The 22,091-nt window shown below is 37.2% G+C and overlaps 1 protein-coding gene across 5 annotated transcripts in view; it reads right to left on the bottom strand.

Moving 5' to 3' along the window:
* Positions 1 to 22,091, bottom strand: part of EPHA7 (EPH receptor A7) — a 194,448-nt gene that overhangs the window by 9,709 nt on the left and 162,648 nt on the right. For 4 of the 5 annotated variants that reach the window (XM_064649940.1, XM_064649946.1, XM_064649942.1 and 1 more), the window contains one exon: positions 1 to 22,091. This exon is cut by the window's left edge and continues 9,709 nt beyond it. In XM_064649940.1, coding sequence (XP_064506010.1) covers positions 21,896 to 22,091 — 196 coding nt within the window. In that variant the 3' untranslated portion in view covers positions 1 to 21,895. The other variant, XM_064649948.1, reaches the window with a different exon arrangement.

Here is a 22,091-nt window from a genome sequence, read left to right as displayed (position 1 = left end):
CATCAATTAAGTAATTGTAACATCTTCAGGCCTCCAAGTTCAATCAAGAAATAGGGATAAAAGTTATAGCTTTCTCTCAGTTTCATGTTTTCTCTCAGTTTCATATTTTCTCTGTATTAAAACTGTTACCTCAAGATTTTTGTATTCAGAGGAGTGCCTATGTGTTTGTGTGCTTGTGTGTGTACATGTGCATGCACAGGAATAGGAAAATAATGCTGCAGTAAACATTTTTAGAAACATAAGTAGAGAGAAATATTTACTAGTATAAGAAAAAATAATTTTTGTCCAGTTGTAAAAAGTGCTTATATACTGACTGTTGCTACTCTAGCCACATTGGTTAGATCCATGTTAACAAGCTGAACAGGGCAGAGACTTGTGCAGTGGTGCTCAGTCATGAATACAGATTTCTAAAGGGCCTTGTAGAGATTCATCCCATTCATGTTTGTGGAACCATAGAGTCTACTTTGCTTCAGACAAAAGTAGTAGAAAAAAATATCTTTTGAAGACTCTCTATTGTCTCATTTGTTTTCTAAAACATTTTTCCCTACAGCCATCACACTTAAAAAAATAGTAAATTACTGTATTCATATCACCTTCTAGAGGTGTCAGATATAAGCATTACAGACACTTTTGTACCCCAAGTCAAATAGAGAATGAGAATTTTGGATCATCTTGGCTAATATTTGCATATCTGGCCAGCTCTACTGCCAGAGAAAAGAAAAACACTCAAAGTCTAAATTACACGAACAGCAAACAGTTTACTTTGAGACTCAAATATCACTCTTGTTCTCTCCATTCACTCTAAAGTCTATAGATAAGCCAAGCTAAAAGATTTTTTTCTTGGAAATCTGTCACCATGATGCTTAACTGAAATCTCTCTGGAAGACTAAATACCACCTATGACAACTTTTCTTCTTCCTGCATAACGTCTTTTTGAGTTTTATTTGAACTTATCCTTCCAGACAAAGCACCAACAAGCACAAGAAATAATAGTACATTTATTTTTTTATTTATAGTACAGCAAAAATTTTATTCAATATAGAATAATTTAACTAGAAATGTTTAAAAATATGTAAATACCACTGCCATCTCTCTTTTTATTTTTGATGTCAAAATCTTATTTTTAGGAGAATCAGACGGCTTTTATGCCCCTATTTTTGTAGAGTACACAATATTGTTTGCTACTTAAATAAAGGAGGCTGAATGTTTGATCCAGCTGTTAAATCATGTCTACAATGTACATTAAACAGCCAAAAGATATAAAGCAAGAATTTAATTGACCAATACTTGGGTAGTGTGTGACATTATGTAGCTGTTTTAGATGGCTTTGTAACATCACACGAATCTATAACTTCATACTTCATGAGTCAGAATCAATAAACCTGCCATTACAGACTCCAAAATCAATCTTGCCTTAGATGCTTCCCTGCCTTTACTTCTTCTTATTTTCCTTCTACTTCCTAGTAAAACAAAAGAAACTGCTGTGAGAATTTATAACCTTTTGAGCTAAGTAAAGCAGATGAATTAGGAACATGGATTCTATGGGCAAAATCACTTACCATACGCTTCAGGGTTAGGTGCACCCAAGCTGGTATTCCAATGTAGCCATAGTCCCCCATTCTTCTCTCATTTTTTTAGGTTATTGTGTCTTAAGTTTAATACAATCAACCTTAGGCGAATGAAGATCTTGAATAAAATTGAGAAACCAAGCCTTATTTTATCCTATGACACCTGCAATTCCTCTGTTCTTCTTTCTGAGAACTCATTTTACAATCCTGATCTCCAATATTGTGATATGTCTTTTCCATTCTACTATACTTTTTACCTCCCCTGTTGAGGACACCAACATTATAAGTGCTACAGTTTATCTACTTATGTCCTTAATCACACATTCAGATATCTTAAAGCCTTTACCATACAAATGTCATTGATATCCCAGAAATTTCATAACCTCAGTCATTGAAAAAGCAATGTAGGACACTGTTGTCATTCTGAAAATGTTACTATAGCAGTTGTGTAGTACAACAAGACTAATTTGTGTAATGTCTTCTTGAACTTTTAGTACATGATGGATGATTCGAAATCCTTACCCTGTCAGGAAGGAGGAGTAAGGTCCTTCAAATATACTACAGAGAAAAAGGATGTTTATGGGAGGAGCATCCCTGGATCTTTAAAAGTCCAAGAAATCATTTACCTCCATATTCTTAAAGTTAGTCCTAGTTATGAGAGAAAAAGGAAAAAAAAAAGTGAACATTGCCAACATTTAAATGACCAAAATGGTGGTAAAAAGTACCCCTATGTTCCTTTTCTAGGGGATTTTGTTGTTTACTCAGCACAAATCTAGTTATTGGTTGGTAATGGCTCATCTTGTTATTTAAGTGTCTGAAGGAGTCATCTCCAAAGAAATATACGAATCATGTATGAAAACAGTTTTAACAGGTTTAAGTATGGTAAAAAAAATAATTATAACCTATTTGGATAGGATAGGTCAAAATCTCAAAAGCAGACAAGAAGAGTTTTACAGTCTTTGATTTGGTTAATTTATGAAGTATGTAACTTTGTTATTGTTCGCCAAGGCAAGTCTGCTAAAAATCTAAGATATTACCTTGCAAAATCAATAGACAAATAGTGTGTTTTGTACATTATATAGCTCCTGGCAGTAACTGAACCCCAACAATCTGAACACTAATCTCATCTGAGCACAGATTTCCTGTATTTTCCCCATTATTTATTTATATTTCCAAATAGACCAGACACTGCTAAGGATGTGGTTTAATAACTCTGGCTCATATTGCTGCTCAGCTCATATTAGTGCCCTTGTAGAGAGCAGCTTTTGGCATGAATTGTGCTGTGTCAACCCACTGGAGCACTCAACAAAGGTTGGTAAATGAGAAGTTTGAGAAGGGAAGGAGAAGAGTTAGCAGGTGTCATGCATTTGCAGAGATGCACTTGTTACACTGAACATGTAATCTGAGAAGGATATTGGCTTAAAACAGCAGAGAAGAATGAAAAGATTATGATGTATGGCACAATTATTTTTCTTGGTATTTGTTTCACAGATCCTGGCATTCTGGCATAATTTTTGCCCATTTATAGGAAGGGCAGAGCAGTTCCTCCACACAAGTGCGTCCTTAATTAGCTTCTCTGATCTCTCTAAAAAGGGAACGTGGATTCTTTCCAAGATTAATAACTGTGCATCTGTTAGTATAACAGTGAGGCCGATTTGTGATCGATAGACCTACACATATATCTGAAGAGATCAGTGGCTCTGAAAGAGTCTAATCATGTAATTACAAAAATTAGGCCATTCTACAAGTCATTTGTGTCTCTCTATTTTGATGGTGTTTGATTCTGCTATGATATTTTAAATACTTATAGTATGTCCCTTCCCTTCCCAAGGACTTTCTCCAACACAATTTCTTAAGAAGAAAAGACAAATACTTAAAGATCAGTCATGAATCCTGTCTTCCTTGAGCTGAACAATTGCAAAGAAATTGCAGAGCATTAATGAAATTTTGAAATTATCTCTTCTGTTTGATAGGAAGATTGCCTTGAGAATGGCTCCATCTCATAATTTCTGGATTGACTTACTTCCCTTCCTCCAGTTATCCACCAATAGCAGTACTGGAGTTTCTACACAGATTTCTAACAGTGAAAACAATAATGACAATGTTTCTGATGTATTTTGAGTTTTCTTTATTGTGACAACATCTAAAAACAAGAGGAAAAATGTGCCTAGTCAAATTAGATTAAAAATCACTAATTAATAGCAATAGGACATGGAGGAGAACTTTGACCAACCAGTACTCAGTAGATCAAAAGCAGGTTCTCCTTTTACCTCTTTGGAAGCTCTTCAAATTGTAGAACATTTTTAGTGCAGACCATGTTGATTATATTTTTAGTTTGGCTATCAAATACTGGTAATACAAACACAGAAAAAGAAGAAACAGTGTAAAAGTGTACATTTGAACAGCAATATATTCACCAACATTAACTTTAAAAACTGACCAGAAGTTTTGTTCTCCTCTATTTGACACTATGGTCTCTATGTAGATGAAATTGCAACTGAAGTACAGTGCCTGAGAAACAATTGCAGAAAACTTCACAGCCAACTCACATCTCATCTACCATTTGGTATGAATCATTTCTTTCCTGCAGAAGAGAGGAAAGTGAGTTCAATAAAATGAGGTTTTGTCCTAATTCTATAGGAATCAGCTACTTGTTTTAATTGGAAGAGAGAACAAAAGATGTTCGTAGGTCTCAGTATTTATCCTTCGTGGCAAAATACGAACCATCACCAGTTATTATCACCAGCCTTCAAAAACTTGAGATCTTTTTTCACTCTGTTAGGAATCAGAAAACACCTCTCCAACCTCACATTCATGTAGTAAAAGCCATGTACCAATATAGGCAAACAATAGGTGTTTTGTTTCTGAGATTTTCAGGTTTTGTGAACAAAAATTATCATCACCTTATTTTGCACAGAATAATCATATTTTTCAGTTAATGAATGCAAGATAAGCTGCATATGGACATGAATTCTGATGTTTCTTGTGAGTTATTTTGGCCATGGGAAAGGGTAAATTTAGACTCAAATGAATGTATGTCACTAACAATGACTTACCTGCTTGCAAGAAAAAATGATTATTCAAAGGAGGTGAAGAACAGGTCTAACTGAGCATTCTAAAGATGTTACTAGCAATACAAAGATGTACTAGTATTGAGATAGAGATATTTGTCAAATTAGAAAAAATCATACATAAGGCCAATAAGAAAAGGGTCAATGCGATAACTGAAGTTGAATTATTAGGGAATTGTTTGGGGTTTTCCCCAGTACTACACAGGGAGGCTTCATAGTAGAGTCCAATCTTTATAATCTTTTCAAAATGTGAGAAATTTTTTTTCTGAAAACTCTACTGATGTTTTGTGTCTTGATAAAACCTTAAGTACTTTCAATAACAATAAGCACTGGTTTTTGGACCCTTTGTGGTGGCCTGCTTTTAACTTATAACCACAGTTCTTCAGAGCAGTGTATCAGTTTCCTTGTTTTTGAGGAAGAATCTTGATGGGATTGAAGTTTCATCACTTCTCCCTGAGTACCTGGCTCCTTTTCCAAAATGTAAGTTATAATGCTTCACATGTTGCCCCCGGCATGACCTTTTCTAAGCAAAATGTGATGATCTTCAGCATGATCACAGTTTCCTACCTACTGAAATTGCAGTAGGGAAGATATGAAAATTATTTCACTTGTCACACAAATCATATAGAGAGATTCTCTTTGCCAGTGGTAGGTTTAGATTTGTAAGCATGTGAGCAACTGCAGCTGACTTTCCCCAGTCTGCTCTGGAACTAGAGGTCAGCATGTGCTACATGATATAGCTGAAACCTACTAAAGTAACTATAGTGACTTATTTTTTACTTAGTACCTACAGCTTGTAATCTCCTTCTTCATTGTTTTTTGCAAAACAGTATCCCTGCACAACTTTATGAATAGAGGAATGATCTCTCTTTCTGATTCTCATCTGGGAGGAGTTAATTTTTTTTGCTCTTCCCACCTCATCATTTTGTCAATGAGCCATTAAAACGCTGTGCAAGAGCTTGAAGGTAGAAGTACTCTAAATTATGTATTTCTAGTGCAGCACAGCTGCCTGGGAGATATGAGCTTGATTTCACATCCAAATCTCATATTCCTGCACATTTAAACAGAAAACCCATGAATAGTAACTGGTAATTAATAACCCTCTCCAAGTTGTCATCTCCCTCAATCCCTGAGAGAGATATTCCTTCCCCTGTCAGCACAATAGAAATTACAAGGAAATAACAATGCAGTTTTGATGGTACTATCTTTCGTGTCCTGTTCCTTAGCAGCAAGTAACTGCTTGAAGTCTAAGAAAAAGCTCTGATCAGCAAATTAATGTGTCCTCCCCCTTACCTTGTTAGGACCCCCCGTTGGATCTGATTAAGTACTATAGAAGAAAACTTTACATATTTTTCTGCAAGGAAGCGGGTTTTATGGACCATATATGAACGAAAGAACAGGTTTTGATCTGTCTCATTGATCTGTCCATTCTTAAATGACAGTATTAGATGTTGGTCCCACAGCTCCAGTGGCTGTGGTATTCTGCCACTATGCAATTAGGTTATCACGGGAGAAACTGCATTCCAGAATATGAATTAGGCCTGGAATAGACCCAATACTTTCTGGTCCTCTGGAATGGAAAAGTCAAACCTGAAAATATGCCAGTGCCTGCCCTGCATTCCTGAAGATCACAAAATCCAAAGGTAAGCTTGAATTGGTATTTCTAGTTGACTAACAAACACTTTGTGACTTTGAATGATTATTCTTCATAAACAGATATAAGCACATTTGAATATTTTAACCAGCTTATTACTTTCTTTTTTTAAAGAAAACAAAAACTTTGCTGTACATAGAGAGATTGTTACATATATCAGGTTTTAAACATATATATTTATTCTGGTGTATACAGATCACAAGATGCTGGTTTATATTATTATTAGGCACATTCTTACTGTATTGTCCACCCCACTACTAAATTGTCAATAGATTTCTCTGCTGAATGCTTTGAGCCATATACTACTGGGATTCCATAGGTATACAGGAGTCTGTAAATACACAGTGAATTGTCGATTTTGGAATTTAAGAAAAGCGCCATGAAATTATGGGAAATATTTAATGAAAAACTAATTTTTTAAGAACCATATTATGCCCTCAGTATTTTACGGTGGTTTTTTTTGTGAAAATGGTGTTTTGAGTATGAAAATACATTATGCTATAACATTTTGAACAATTCTGATTGTGAAAAGAGTATGAGTAGAACAGATGATCCTAAATTTAGCAATAACATAGATTTTTTGTGAACCCTGGAGCAAAGAAAAAGAGCATACCTTTAAGAATATTTATCACTTCTGTCTTGTTTTTCATTACAAGGTATCAAAGTGCTTTATAAACATCAATTAAATCACACTTGTTTACTCACCTACTTCAAATGAGTAAACTGAAGTTCAGAGAGATTAAAAGGTTTCTCTATAATAAAATAGTAAATCAATGAAAGAGCTGAAAATAGAATTCAGGGGTTTGCATGAGAAGACCATATTATGTAAAATTTTCATAATGTAATAATAAATGTCTCAAATATCAAGGAGATTGTTTGTTATACATATAGAATTGGATCTGACCTAGTGAAAACAACATTTACATTCAGGTGGGAACAAAATTTATCTTTGTAATGGAAGTATTCAAATCACATTTGGGACTGTTTTCCAGTAATAACATGGTTGTTTGTGGGTGAAAATAGATTCTTGAAAATTGTTTGTACATCAAAGAACAAGTGAGAATTTATGTGTTTGTATATCAGTATCCATGTATGTGTATACCAACATGTTTATATTTATATATACATATAGCCAATAAAATAATGTTATTAAAGCTACAAATGCTAGAAGAACAATGGGACTGAATATGTTACCAAATATTGATAATTTTCATACAAAACTACACAAAATCAAACCAACAAATTTAATCCAGTTCTAATCCTGACCATGAACCCAGAGACAGAAACCAATAAATTGCATTATTAACTGAAAATTTATTGCATTTTTCAGACACATGAGCAGTTGTTTTATAATATCTATTATTTCTTTTTAGAATGAGCACTATTACTGCAAGTAGTGGCAAGAAACGGCCAAAGTTAAAACAATGAGAAATATTTAGGATATTTATTGTCTTCTAGACTGACAACAGCAAGATCCACCGAAACCTTTGGTGAACCTAAAACTAAGGCTTCAGCATTTCACAGCATTTCACAAAGTTCATGATGTTTTTGTTCTTGTAGATTTATTTGGCTATATTATATCTGGCACTAACTGGTGAGCAACTAACAACACAGTGGTGACTGCATGATGCTGTCTCTGTTCTCACTGTGAGCTGGGCAAGAATTTGTATTTTATATATCCTCAACAATTTGTTCTAGTGGCAGAAAAAATCTGCTAAACTTGTCACCCACTGACAACAACAAAAATAATATTCATCAAGGAATATTTTTGTCTTGTTAGATTTGGAAAGTTATCTGTGAAGTTAGATATGTAAAGCACATGTCTTGATGACTGTGTGGGCTTATCTCATCGAGGCCTCTGAGCGCCAGCTCAGCACCCAGGTGTCAATGGTCTTAGCTGCAGATACTGGGTAATGATTTCACTGTGTTGCATTGCAATCTCCCTTACACCTTGTCATTTCTATCTTTCACACATTTTGCTTGTTTCATAGTCCAGTAAAATTTCATCTTCCCAGGCAACTGCCAGCTGTAGCTGCAGTATGGCTGCCACCTTCACCCTGATCTCACTACAGTCAGTGAAAAGTTTCTCATTGATTTCATCAAGAACTGAACCAAGGTTTTTGTGGGGAACAAAGCTCATTCGAAACTACAGTCTGTAATACTCCTAGTAAATTCCTCTGCCATACTCTTGGCCAGATAGCAAGCTTAAAATCAAATTCCTGCTTGCCAAACAGCTGAACACAAGCCATTTCTGACCCACCTGCAAAACTCAGCAAAAGTCAGTAAAATTGCACTATCAGGGTAGGAGAATGAACAGACGTGTTGTTATTTTTGGTTTTGTTTCTCTTTGCAGTTGCCTGCAAGTCTTTGCCTATTTAACCAATATTACTATAGGTTATTTGATAATATCCAGAGGAAAAGGCTGATGTATTCAGAGTTCTCAGGTGAGCCTTTTTCTACATGAGGCAGGAAATTTATTTATACACACACACACATGTATAATACTTCTTCTGTGACAGTTCTTCCATTTGCAAAGTATAGGGAAGTAACTTTCTTTATAAGAAAGTATTCAAAATTCTCGTTCTGAAATTTATTATTTCTTTCATTCATGTGGGTGGAATTCATCCCATCTAGCCTTCAACCATCTACAAGGTTAGCCACATCACCTAGGGTTCATCTATAGCTATGAGAAAGAAAAGAAACTAATCCAATTCTAAAACAAGCAACTCAGGTAAGTGGAATGACTCACTCTCTAATGAATCTTGTATTTCTGCATTAATTATAGTACCTAAATAATTAATTTAGTTAGACATATATATTCTCTGTCCCACCATTAATTTTTTCTTAAAAAGATAAATAACACCTATTCTAACGACAAACTTTAATAAATCTGTGAATACATAAATTTATGTATATGACTAAAAGTATACAAAAAGTCAAATGTATAATACAAAATATATATAGATGTGCAAATTCATACAAATGGAAATATTAATGGATTTATATACATAAATGCACCTATTACAAACATACCTCTTGTCTACATACATGTGATGAAGTTTTTTAGATGTCTTTCTACAGCCAGTCATTCTGTTTCCCTAAATATCAAAACATAATCTAGTCACATCTCCATGTGGCCTCCAAGGTATCTCATTAAGAAAATTACATCAATAATTAAGAAATAATGTGTCCAATCTGAACTTGTTTCTTTTTATTTGCTCTTCTTTAAGAAAAAAATCTAACAAAACCAAATCAACCCACATTTAATGCAGTTGGTTTTTTGTCACTGCATTATATTAAAAAATAAAATATTAGATTTCCTTTCAAATATTTATTATTCTGTACATTTAAGAAATAATTAGTTGCTTCTTTTCGTAGTGATTTTAACAGCTAAAGTGTCATTTTGATGACAATTTTTATGACTGTGTTTTTAAACAGTCATAATAAGGTCTTAAAATTCACCTTTTGTTGAAAAAGTTCCCATGAGAGTGAAAGAAATAGCTAATTAGTAGGCTGATAGAGAGAGACAGTAAATACACTGTAAGATAGGAGTCAGCTTTCAAATTAATGTTAATTTTGTACCAGAGAAAAATGATTCAACTTAAAATTATTTTATTCAGTTATGTATATGAATTAGTTTTGAATCCAACAAGCCAAAAAGATGCTGAGACTGCAGTTAATATCTCCTATAAATGTATTTAAATTAAAAGTCTTGCATCTTTTTTGACTTGTGTTTTTCCTCCAGATAAATGCTATCCTTTTAAGAGATTGTTATCATTACCAGTAATTGTTAACAATAATATTGTTAATACTAATTAACAAAAATGCTGCTACACACAGAGAACAAATAGGCATAGCTAAAAATGCAGGCGAGGTGCTTGTTAGGAAACTGATCAAACAAGCTTAATTATGACCCCCAGATAAAGGGACTGCCATTAAGCCATTAAATTATCACAGATAAGACAGACTCTCAGTCACTGTCTGATGATAAATCACAGCTAACAACAGCAAGGAAATCAGAGCTTGAACTGCTAATCCTTCTGAGGTTTGTGATGAGCACCAGTTCCCTACTGTTTTGCATCTATTTATATTGCACTTCGAACTCCCAAATGGCCTCTGCTTATCTGCAGCTCTAGATAATTTATGCCTATTGGTGTGTCACCTCACAGCAGAGGCTGTTATCAGGAAAGAGGAGTTTTAGGAAATCTGATCCCTTGAAATGCTAATCCTCTGGAGATTACTGCACATAAACGAGTTTTCTGCCATGATTTACTTTTGTTTATTGGTAGCAGAGATTAGCACTTTAGGACTGCCACTTCAAACAGCTGCTTAGTTTGGGAATAAAGTGATCATCTAATGTGCAGGATTTTCACATATGAAGTTGTCCTGAGTCTAGCAGTCAAAGGCAAGATAGTAATTTTTATTTATATGTCATCTCTTAAAAAGATTTGTAAATATTTTTACTACATGAAAGGCTGATCTTAAATGCCTCATGCCTTAGACTCTAATCCAGAAAAGCATCTACATTTCTGTGTAATTTTAATCATGTGGGTCATCATATAGTAACTTTGATGGGATATTCTTGTCTTTACAGTCTGTGTGTACTTAAGCTCTTTTCTGGATCACGTCCCAGCAATGAGATGTTCTCTGGTTTCATTCAGCTATAATGGGTACTCCACATGCTGAAATGGTACTGATGAGAAGGGATATATGAGTAGGAATTTTATTTAAAAGCTTTTCCCCTATCGTAATGCTGTTGAATTGCTAAGAAATCTTATCTTTTAGCATTTGATGGGGTTATTTTGTTGGTAGCTAAATGTCATGCTTTTTTATTACTAAATGAATAACTACCAAAACCATCAAATTCAAACATGCCTACGAGTGTAGGCATTAAAGCTTGAACTGCCGAAAATACATGGACTAAACGCATAGTTGCTAAAAGTTTTCAATTTCCTTTTTTGTTGTTGCACTCAGGTTCAATAGTCAGACAGGATGAGATCACACCAAGTGACATGACTGATTACTAATTAGCCAAGTGTTCTGATGGTAGCTGTTGGTGGCAGCTACTGAGATACAGTACTATGTGTCAGAGAGATAAGGAGACACAAGAAATTAAACTGACCTTGAGATTTCATTACATTTAAAGTCATTTAATGGCACCCGATATTTTTAATCCTGGTTACATTCATCCCACCAACTTCATTTTCCCTGGTAATCATGATAAAAAAAAAAAAATAAAAAATGAGGGTTTCGGAACTTTTGCACTAGTTTTTCCTGGGGGTATACTTCAGTATAAAATGTGTATGAGGGCAGAAAGTGGAGAAACTAGTGCCTCCTATTTTCAAGGGTGACAGAAGGATTATTTAATTATTTTAAATTACACATTGTAAAATTTTGAGGTTATTTCTTAGGTCCCTTGTGGGAATGCAGTTATTCAGCAGTTCTGTTAACCTTGTCCAAAAGCATGGAAGTGAGGAGGTGGAAAATAAAGATATTATCAAAATGAAAGCAAAAGATGGACACACAGGCAAGCAAGAATGCAGATTACATCTCTCAGTGCTTGTTTTTGTTGGATTTCAGAAAATTATGTCTTTATACACATAAGGGTTTCTGTGAAATTTTGATTCAGATATCACACAAAGGCGAAGCCTTCCTCAAAAAGTTGTTTAATTCTTATATGTCTCTAGTTCCGGAGTAGAGAAACAAAGACCTTTTGACAGGACTCTCCACATCTATTTGTGCATGTGTGTTTGAATATCCATGTGCACTCATGGGTAGATAGAGAAAATTTCTGGTAAACTTAGAGCAAGACCTTTTTATGTTTTATCCAATAATTTTGTCTAGTTCTGCATAAGGAATTATGCACAGCTTTGGTGATAATTAGAATGTGATGACACAAATATCCAAATCCTTCATTTTCTATTCAGTCATCAAAATGAATATACCATTTCTGATAACTGTACAGATAAAATGCAATTCTGAATGGACTAATGTGAAAATTTCTACTTTTTTATTTGGCAGAGATACACAATATTAATATGTTGCACTAGCTTTAAGCCTAATTTGTTTCATCTACAAAAGTCTGCACTTCTTTTTCAATGAGCCTTGCCTATTGTTTCTATAAGTCAGAAGTTGAAGTTATGATTTAAACCATGTTTTCAACAGACATTAGAAAACACTAAAGTATGAAGTTTTCAGAAAGAATGTGTTCAACATATTGTTACATATTAATTGGCAAATTCTTGAAAATTTGTATAAATATAAATATAATAAGAAAATTGTAGGTCTTGAACTGCCTAAAGAAATTTCTGCTGGCTCCAGTTATCAATACCTACCACAGTAGGGTTTGAGATATTCTTGTCCAAATTAGTATTAATTTTGGTTGACAACAGTGCATCTTCTCTTAAGTTTCACTTACTTAGCTGAAATATTTAATGAAGCATATAACCAACTCCTTGCATTTATTAGAAAACCTGCTTCCAAACTGACCATACCAATTTGTTTTCCTTGATACTTTAGCTTTGATTACAGTTGCTGTCCACTGGTTAAAAAAATTCATTTGTAATATTAATTCCGAGAGAATTCCCTGCCTATTCATCTACACCAATGCATGCAGCAAGAGCAACAAAGGGGAAGAGCTGGAGGCCATGGTGCAGCAGGGAAACTATGGCATAATTGCTATAACAGAAACATGGTTGGATGACCCACATGACTTCTGCAATGGTTAGCAACAATCTCTTCAGAAGGGATAACCAATCGGGGCTAGTCCTGTATTTTAGGGAGTGTTTTGATTGTCTGGAGTTTAATGATGGTGATGATAGGCTTGAGTGTTAATGAGTAAGAGTCAGAGGAAAGGTCAATAAGGAAGATGTCATGGTGGGAATCTGTTAGAGACCACACAACCAGGATGAAGAGGTGGACAAAATATTCTAGAAGTAGCTGGGAGAACTCTCATATTTGCTGGTTGTAGTTCTCATGAGGGACTTCAATTTACCAGATAACTACTGGAAATATAACACAACAGAGGAGACAGTCCAGGAGGTTCCTGGAGTACTTTCCTAAATGTAGCTTCTGAGGGATCCAACTAAGGAATGCCCCACTGGACCTGTTGTTTGCAAAAAGAGCAGAACTTGAGGGGTAGTGTGATGGTTGGAGGCCGTCTTGGGCACAGCAATCATGAAATGACGGACTTTTCAGTTCTTGGAGAAATAAGGAGTGGGGTCATGGGCACAGGAGCAGGCAATTCCCAAATGTCAGAAGTCAAGCAGGCAGTTTGGCTGAACAGGAATATTTTCTTTGGAATTAATGCAAAAAAGGAAGGTGCGTGCCCAGTGGAAGCAAGGTCAAGTAACACGGAAAGAATACAGAAATAGTGCTTGCCACTCTAGGGGAAAAATCTGTGCGACCAAAGCTCAACTGGAGTTGAAGCTGTCAGAAATGTGGGGGACAATAAAAAAAGTTTTTTCAAAAATATTAATGGCAATAGGCAGCATAGAAATATCATCAATGTCTTACAGGATGACAATGGTCATCTCACAAACAGGGACAGAGACAAGGCAGAGGTGTTTAATGTTTTCTTTGCCTCAGTCTTCAGCACGGATGATGGACCAAGGGGATCTCAGTGCCCTGAGCTGGAGGACTGCGACCATGAGAATGATTAACTCCCAGTCGACCCTGAAATTATGCAGGATCTGCTGTTTGAGCTGGATCCCTACAAATCTATGGGGCCCGATGGGATTTATCCAAGAATCCTCAAAGAGCTGGCTGATGTCATTGAAAAGCCTCTCTCAATGATTTTTGAGTGGTCTTGGGAATCTGGAGAGGTCTCAGCTGATGGGAAGCTGGCAAATATTGCCCCGATTTTCAAGAAGGGCAAGAAGGAGGGCCCTGGAAACTACAGGCCTGTCAGTCTCTCTTCAGTGCCTGGTAAAGTTACAGAGAAGATTATTCTGGGATGTACTGAAAAACACTTGAAAGACAATGCTGTCATTGGTCCCAATCCGTACGGCTTCATGAGAGGAAGGTCTGCTTATCCAATCTGATTTTCTTTTATGATGAGGTAACCCATCTAGTTCATCAGGGGAAGCCAGTTGATGTAATTTTTTGGATTTTAGTAAAGCTTTCAATACCGTCTCTCACAGGATCCTTCTGTTCAAAAATGTCCAGCCCACAGATGGATAAACACATCATGTGGTGGGTGAGCAATTGGCTCATGGGTCAGGCACAGGGGGTAGTAGTGAATGGGGCAACATCAGACTGGTGACCTGTTGCTAGTGGGATTCCACAGGGTTCCATCTTAGGCCCTGTGCTCTTCAACATCTTCATAAATGACTTGAATGCAGGACTCGAAGGGATACCAAGCAAGTTTGCAGAGGACACAAAACTGGGTGCAGCTGTTGACTCCCGCAAAGGCAGGGAGACCCTGTAGGGAGACCTCGACAAATTAGGGGACTGGGCAATCACCAACCACATGAACTCCAACAAGGGAAAGTGCCGGATTCTGCACGTGGGATGGGGCAACCCTGAATGTACATACAGATGGGGGAATGAGGTGCTGGAAAGCAGTGCCATGGAGAGGGATCTGGGGGTCCTGCCCGATGGCAAGTTGAATATGAGTCAGCAGTGCCCTGGCAGCCAGGAGGGCCAGCCATGTCCTGGGGGGCATCAGGCAAAGCATCACCAGCTGGTTGAGTGAGGGGATTGTCCCACTCTGCTCTTCACTGGGGCAGCCTCGGCTTGAATATTGTGTGCAGTTTTGGTCACCACAATATAAGAAAGATATTAAGCTTAATTAGAAAGTGTCCAAAGGAGGACAACAAAGGTAGTGAAGGGCTTTGAGGGGAAGCCATATGAGGAGTGGCTGCGGTTACTTGTCTGTTCAGCCTTTGGAAGAGGAGGTTGAGGGGAGACCTCATTGCAGTCTACAACTTCCTCGTGAGAGGAAGAGGAGGGACAGGCACTGATCTCTTCTCTGTGGTGACCAGTGACAGAATCTGAGGGAATGGCCTGAAGCTATGTCAGGGGCAGGTTAGGTTAGATAACAGAAACAGAGAGTTTATGATCTTTAGAAGAAGAGGCAGGCCACTCAGGAGGACTACAAGGATGTCATGAGGTTATGCAGGAGGAAAATTTGAAGGGCTGAAGCCCAACTAAAACCTAATCCATCTACTGCCATAAAAAGATAATATAAAATACTTTCTATAAATACATTAGCTACAAAAAGGGGGCTAAGGATAATTTCTATCCTTTATTGAATGTGGGGTGGAGTACAGTGACAAAGGATGAGTACGGGTCTGAGGTAATCCCTCAGTCTTAATAATAGTAATAATTACAACTATAATAACTATTAAAACATTAAAAAAATAATGATAATACCTTCTTTGCCTCAGTCTTTAATAGTAAGACCAGTTGTTCTCTTGGTACCCAGCCCTCTGAACTGAAAGACATGTATGGGAGCAGAATGAAGCCCCCATAATCCAAGGCAAAATTTTCAGTGACCTTCTACACAATTTAGGTGCACACAAGCCCATGGGGTCTAGATAGGATCCACCTGAGTGTACTGAGGGAGCCGGCAGAAGAGCTTACTGAGCTGCTTTTCATCATTTTTCAACAGTGCTGGCTCACCAGGGAAGTCTCAAATGACTGGAGATTAACAAATGTGACGCCCAGCTACAAGAAGGGTCAAAAGAAGGACTGGGGCACTCCAGACCCATCAGCCTGACCTTATTGCTGGGAAAGGTCATGGATCAGATCGTCTTCAGTGCCATAACTCTGCACATGCAAGACAACCAGGAGATCAGGCTCAGCCAGCACAGGTTTGTGAAAGGCAGGTCCTGCTTGACCAACCTGATTTCTTTTTATGACAAGGTGACCTACTTAGTAGAGGAGGGAAAGGCTGTGGATAGTGCCTATTTTGACTTTACTAAAGCCTTTGACAAAATTAACTACAACATTTTCTGTGAGAAACTAGCTGCTCATGGTGTAGACAGGTGTTTGCAGGGTAAAAAATATCCGGATGGCTGGACCCAGAAAGTGGTGATGAATGGAGTTAAATTCCATTGGCAGCCAGTCGCTAGTGGTGTTCCCCAGAGTACAGTGTTGGGACCTGTTCTATTTAATCTTTATTAATGATCTGGATGAGGAAATCAAGTGTAACCTCTGTCACTTTACAGATGACATAAAGTTGGGCAGGAGCGTTGATCTGCTGGAGAACAGGAAGGCTCCATAGAGGGATCTGGACAGGCTGGATCAATTGGTTAAGCCCAACTGGATGAAGTTCAACATGGTGAAGTGACAGCTCCTGCACTTGGGTCACAACAACCCCATATAGTGCTACAGGACAGGGGCAGCTTGAAAGCAGCCCAGAGGAAAAGGATCTGGGGGTGCTGGTTGACAGCCAGCTGAACATGAACAAACAGTGTGCCCAGATGGCCAAGAAAGCCAATGGCATCTCCACTTTTATCAAAATTATTGTGATCAGAAGGATGAGGGCAGTGATTGTACCCCTGTACTCAGCACTGGAGACGCTGCAACTCGAGTATTGTGTTCAGTTCTGGCTCCCTTACAACATGAAGGACATTGAGGAGCTGAAGTGGGTCCAGAGAAAGGCAGCAAAGCTGGTTAAGAGTCTAGAGAACAATTATTATGAGGAGCAGCTGAGGGAGCTGGAATTGTTTAGTCTGGAGAAAAGGAGGCTCAGGGGAAACCTCCTGTGACAGTTAGTTCACTTTTGTCACTGGCCAGATAAGTATAGCTATAGCTTTTGATGGAATTACTTTCATAACTACAGGGAAATAAAGTCAGTACTACATATTTGTGATGCGTTTTTTTGTTGTTGTTGTTTTGTTTTGTTTTGATTTTTTTTAATATATGCAAGTGGAGGTGTTTCTAAAACAGAAATAAATAAATGCACTCTTAATTCCTTCTCTCAAATATTCAGGATACAACTCAGTTTGAGAAAAACCAAGTGTCAGTCATTGTTCACTTATGCCGTCCACTCCTTTTCCCCACTAAATACGATTTCTGGTGTCTTATGAATATTTATAATTCATAGGGTTTACTCACCTGTCTACATACTCTCAGTGTTCACATGAGGTCATGGCATAGTACATGTGTAGACAGAGAACGGGTTTTGTAGAATTATTAGAATGCCATTTGGGTGAAGATATGGGATATATAGAGTGATTCCTTTTTACACAAGCAAGTTTAACAGATTTGAAAAGTCAGGGTTCAAATACTTGTCACTGCTTTCACAAGTATTGTAACACAGACCCCAGCTTAGATCTGCACTAAAACAGGAGTGGCTAAATGCAGCTTTGAGTGCTCAAGCTGATGGGGTAGTTCCCTGAAGTTCACTCAGTTGTTGTCTAACCCTGAAAATTCAGCATTTACTGGGATAGAGAGAAAGAGAGGGATTGTGACCTCAGAGGTGTAGTTTAATGCTACACCTGGTGCGCTAGAGCGCACTGCAGGAGACAGTGAGATAAACAAGAGGAACAACTACTGCAGGAGAGATGATGGAATTCCCATTTCACAGAACCTTACAGTCCCATGAATTAAGCAGTGTTGAAAAATATATCAATATCAGTGCACTATTCATTCCTTTAATTTCCACCATCTGGCTGTTTCTTCTGTTCACTCAGACTGTTCTCTGCTCAACATGCCAGAGCTAGTGGAGGTTGTTGCTAAACACTCAGGTTTTCTCTTTTTTCATGTCCCTCAGTTTAGAGGGACGTGACTAGTCTGTGTTTATAGCTTTTGCAAGGAGGCAGGACGTCTAAGAGGCTAAAGGCATTCCTAGATGGATGCACTTTATGGATCTAGCCCCTAGCAATTTTTCACTCTGGAGGTTGTATAACCACTCTGTCAGAACCAGGAGGCAATAAGAAGGTCTAAAGTCTACTTTAAAGGTCACTAATTAATAAAACATAAATGACAATAGCTTGGAGTCCTTCCTCCCCCATCCTGAAAAACACAGAAATAAATTTCAGCCACTGGGCACTTAAGAGCACGCAAAGATTCCTGGACTGAGGCATGAAATTAAACAAATGATTTAAGTAAAAGTACTTTTATTAGTAGTAAAGGGAAATGTGATATCTAAGAACTCTCAGATGTGAAATTGATACAAAATGGTTTTAAAAGTTAAATCAGAAGCTGCCTGTAAAGAACTGGAAAATGATTTCACAATTTTGAGTGCTCTCAGCAATGAAAGGGTGATGAAATTTGATAAAATAGAAAGAACTGAACAAGGGGAAAATAAGTCTAACTATACATACACAGGCAGAGACTACAAATTAACTATTGCTTGAGAAGAAAAAAATAAGGAATTATATTAGACATCTCTCTGAAAACATCAAGTCAAGTACTCAGTGTCAAGTAAAAATGCGAAACAGGATATCTGGATGATTAGGAAAGAAACTGTAAACAAAATAGAAAACATATATATAAATACACTGTATCGCTATATCACTGTATAAATACATTATACACTCTTATGTTGAATAATTCATGCAGCCCTGGCCACTCTATTTCAGGAGAAAGAAGGGCAAGACAGAGACAGAAAGACTGACAGAAGTAAGTAAATTCACAGGATATAGGACAAATTCAAACTATTCATCATAGCGCACTCCCCTGATTTAGGAAGCATTTGAACTGTACGTATTGGATATAGAGCCCTGAAGATGTCTGGAATTCAACAGCTGAAGTGTCCCTAATCTGCAGGGGACAGTGGAGGTCTTACAGTCCAACAGAACTGTACCCTTACCAAGTCAAACACCTGCCAGATACATAGGGTTATGTGGGCTTGAGTCGATGTAGCTACACACAACCAAGTGTCTTCTTGAAAAAAGCTGACAGACAACAATAGGGAAGGATTGGGAGGAAAAGTATAGCCAAGGTTAAAAGAAAAAATATAGACAAAATAACCATGCTGCCCTCTATTCTCAGGATACATTATAATACTCTCTTTTTCTCTTTTTCAACCTTTTCCCTGTAATACCATGAGGCTACTGAGGTAGCTGGTATTAAATCCCTTCCCAAATCATGCATCCAGTTCAGTGTCTGAACTCAGAAGGTAGGTCAGACTGCAGTTTTCAGAGGTTATGCCACATTTCTTAATTGAATTTTTTTTTTTTTTTTGGTAGCAGAGGGTGGGAAGGTGCCACACAGCTGAATCCTCTCTCAGAGCCAAAAGACAGGTATACATAACCTCCAGATCTGCCATCATACCAGAAACAGTGGCAAAATTATGCAAAATCTGTAGCTTGGCTAAATAAAATTAGTAGAAACATTAACTGTGTTTTGATATTGCTTTATGCTGAGTCTATTATTGCAAAAAGGTGTATGCAACTGAGTTAATGGTGTTCTTTCAAATATGTAAAAATTATATATAAAAAAATTCTGTATTATGGGGAGATACTATGACACTACTTTGCAATCTCATTTTTTTAATGATATGTCGGTTGCTATAAAACTTTGAGCTACATTTGATTGAAAAATAATCTAGACAGAGTAGATTTTGGTAAGTTGACATCATGGCTATATGATTTAAATCCAGTATTATTTCAATAACAGTGGAGAGAAATTACTGAGGTGGGACTGATTCTTGAAGCTCTACTGAGATTGTGTTGACTCTATACCTGGTATGTTCTTTACTAGCTGAGGTTTCTACACTGACAGAGAAGGTCTTGTAAACCTCTACTAAATGCTAAAATGGTACCCTGAGATGAGAAGAGTTTAATTAACTTAAACAAAGTTCAAATTGAAAAAAAAATTTTAAAAAAGTGCTTGACCATTGCTGCCATTTGGGAATCCAGTAAACCACCATTTACCAAAATCTTCAAGCAAATGATGGACAACCCAACCAGTTAAGGATTTTTGGTAATATTTCAGTTATGACTTACACTTGTCTCCTCTGCACTCAGACAAATTATTTGAATCCTATCCAGAGTCATCAAGATATTCTTAAATGAGGCCATTGTCTCTACTAGGCAATACTTATATCATTCCACTGCTAAAGAGACTAAAAATGGGAGTAATATTGATAAGGTGTCACAACAACCAACTTCATATCACTCTGGTGTACACTCATGATGAATGACTCATGCAAAGCTGTGTTACCCTGAAGGAGAGGAAAAATTTATCCAGTACTGTCCTCTAAAACTTATAAGAAAAAATATAACGCACAAGTACCTATAATACCCTAAACATCAATACTTTGCAGCCAGAAGTATCAAGTGAAAAGTGTCTATATATGCCAAGGTAATAGAGTACTCCATTAACAGCAGTAGTCTCTCAACTGTCATACCAGTACATCGGCTAAGCTATAACTGTGTTCCAAAACAGTTTCACTGGAGACAGAAAGATCTGAGCCTTTCCAGTGCGCTTTCTGTTAAACTTTTCCAGGCAAAATGGAAGAGGTTTGAGGACGATTTAAGTGGAGAAATAATCTGCAGCAAAAAAGTGACTTCCTGTAAGCAGATCCAGTTAAAAATTTTTCAAATAGTTGGCAAAATGCCTTTTCTCAGGGAGACATAGAGACTGGTTTTGCTCTTTGCAGACCAATAATTAGACATGTCTGATCACCAAAGCAGAGGAGAAGGAAGTGAGGAAGGGATTAGACTGGCCACATAGCAGCTTTCTTCCTCCTGAAGAATTCTTATCTTGGAAATCAGAGTATTTTAAAATGTCTGACAGACTGAACATGGCAATTTCCCAGTTCCCTTCTAGAAACACCAATTTTCTAGAAAAAAAAAAGAAAACAGAACAACCAGTCCTCCATAATTAAAATAATTCCCAGATTTATCAGAAATTTTCATGAAAAGTTATAAAATGTACTTTTTTTACAATAAGTAAAATTCACCTTATATTTTTCTGTAATAGTGAAATGATTATTTCCAGCTTTAAAAACAAACTGCTCAAGAATTTTTCTTCCCTGTTTCCATTTCTCTGTGAATGTTATATTCTTTCTGTTCTAGAATAAAAGGACATTTTAAAATGTCCTGGACTGGCTGGAGTATTATAATTTTGCTATTTCTCAACAAGGCCTATTAGTAAGCAGAAGCAAAGACTCAAATTGATTTGTCTGCACGAGAATGGCTAACAGAATGAATGCTCTCTGCCTCTTGCTATCACGAGCAGCAAGAGTAGGAGCAAATCTGTATCATCCCAGCTTAAACTTCTTCCCCAGCAGGATCTTTGGAAAGGATTTATTTAGCTGCTTCTCCTTCTCCTTTGCTCTTCTATATACATATTTTGTGTATAAGAGGGGAGCTAGAAAGAAGATGGGGAAGCAGGGTTATGTTAGCATGAGGAGCTTCCAGGGCAGGCTTCCAGGGCAGCTTTGCTGGCTCTTCTCTCCCTAGCAGCATCGCCATGTCCTGCTTCACCATCCTCCTGAAATCATCATGCTCTTCAGATGTGGTCTTTCCTTCTTGTCATTAGTCATAATCCTCAGTTTGTCAGGTGTGTGTTCTGGCCTCTCCCATACACCTCTGTTTACTCTTCCTTCTGTTGCCAGTCTGTTCCTCCCTTCTTCTCCATTCCTTTCCATGCTTCTTTTCTACATTTCCATTCTCTAATCCCAACTACAGTCCTTATGCGCTTTAAAAAAATGCCTCATAGCGTTCACTGTGCCTCCAAACCAATCTCATGATCTTATGGTTATAACTCTTGTTTTGCTTCCCCTTTCTGCTTCCTTTGTCTCCTGCCATTATGTCATTTCTATTCAGGCTGTCATCTCTTCTGGAAAGGGATTTTTCTTGTTCTCTGTTTTGCAAAGCACCTGGCATGTTTTTGATT

Source organism: Pseudopipra pipra, chromosome 3 (genome assembly GCF_036250125.1).
Source record: "Pseudopipra pipra isolate bDixPip1 chromosome 3, bDixPip1.hap1, whole genome shotgun sequence".
NCBI lineage: Eukaryota > Metazoa > Chordata > Aves > Passeriformes > Pipridae > Pseudopipra > Pseudopipra pipra.
This window is presented reverse-complemented; position numbering and strand designations above follow the sequence as displayed.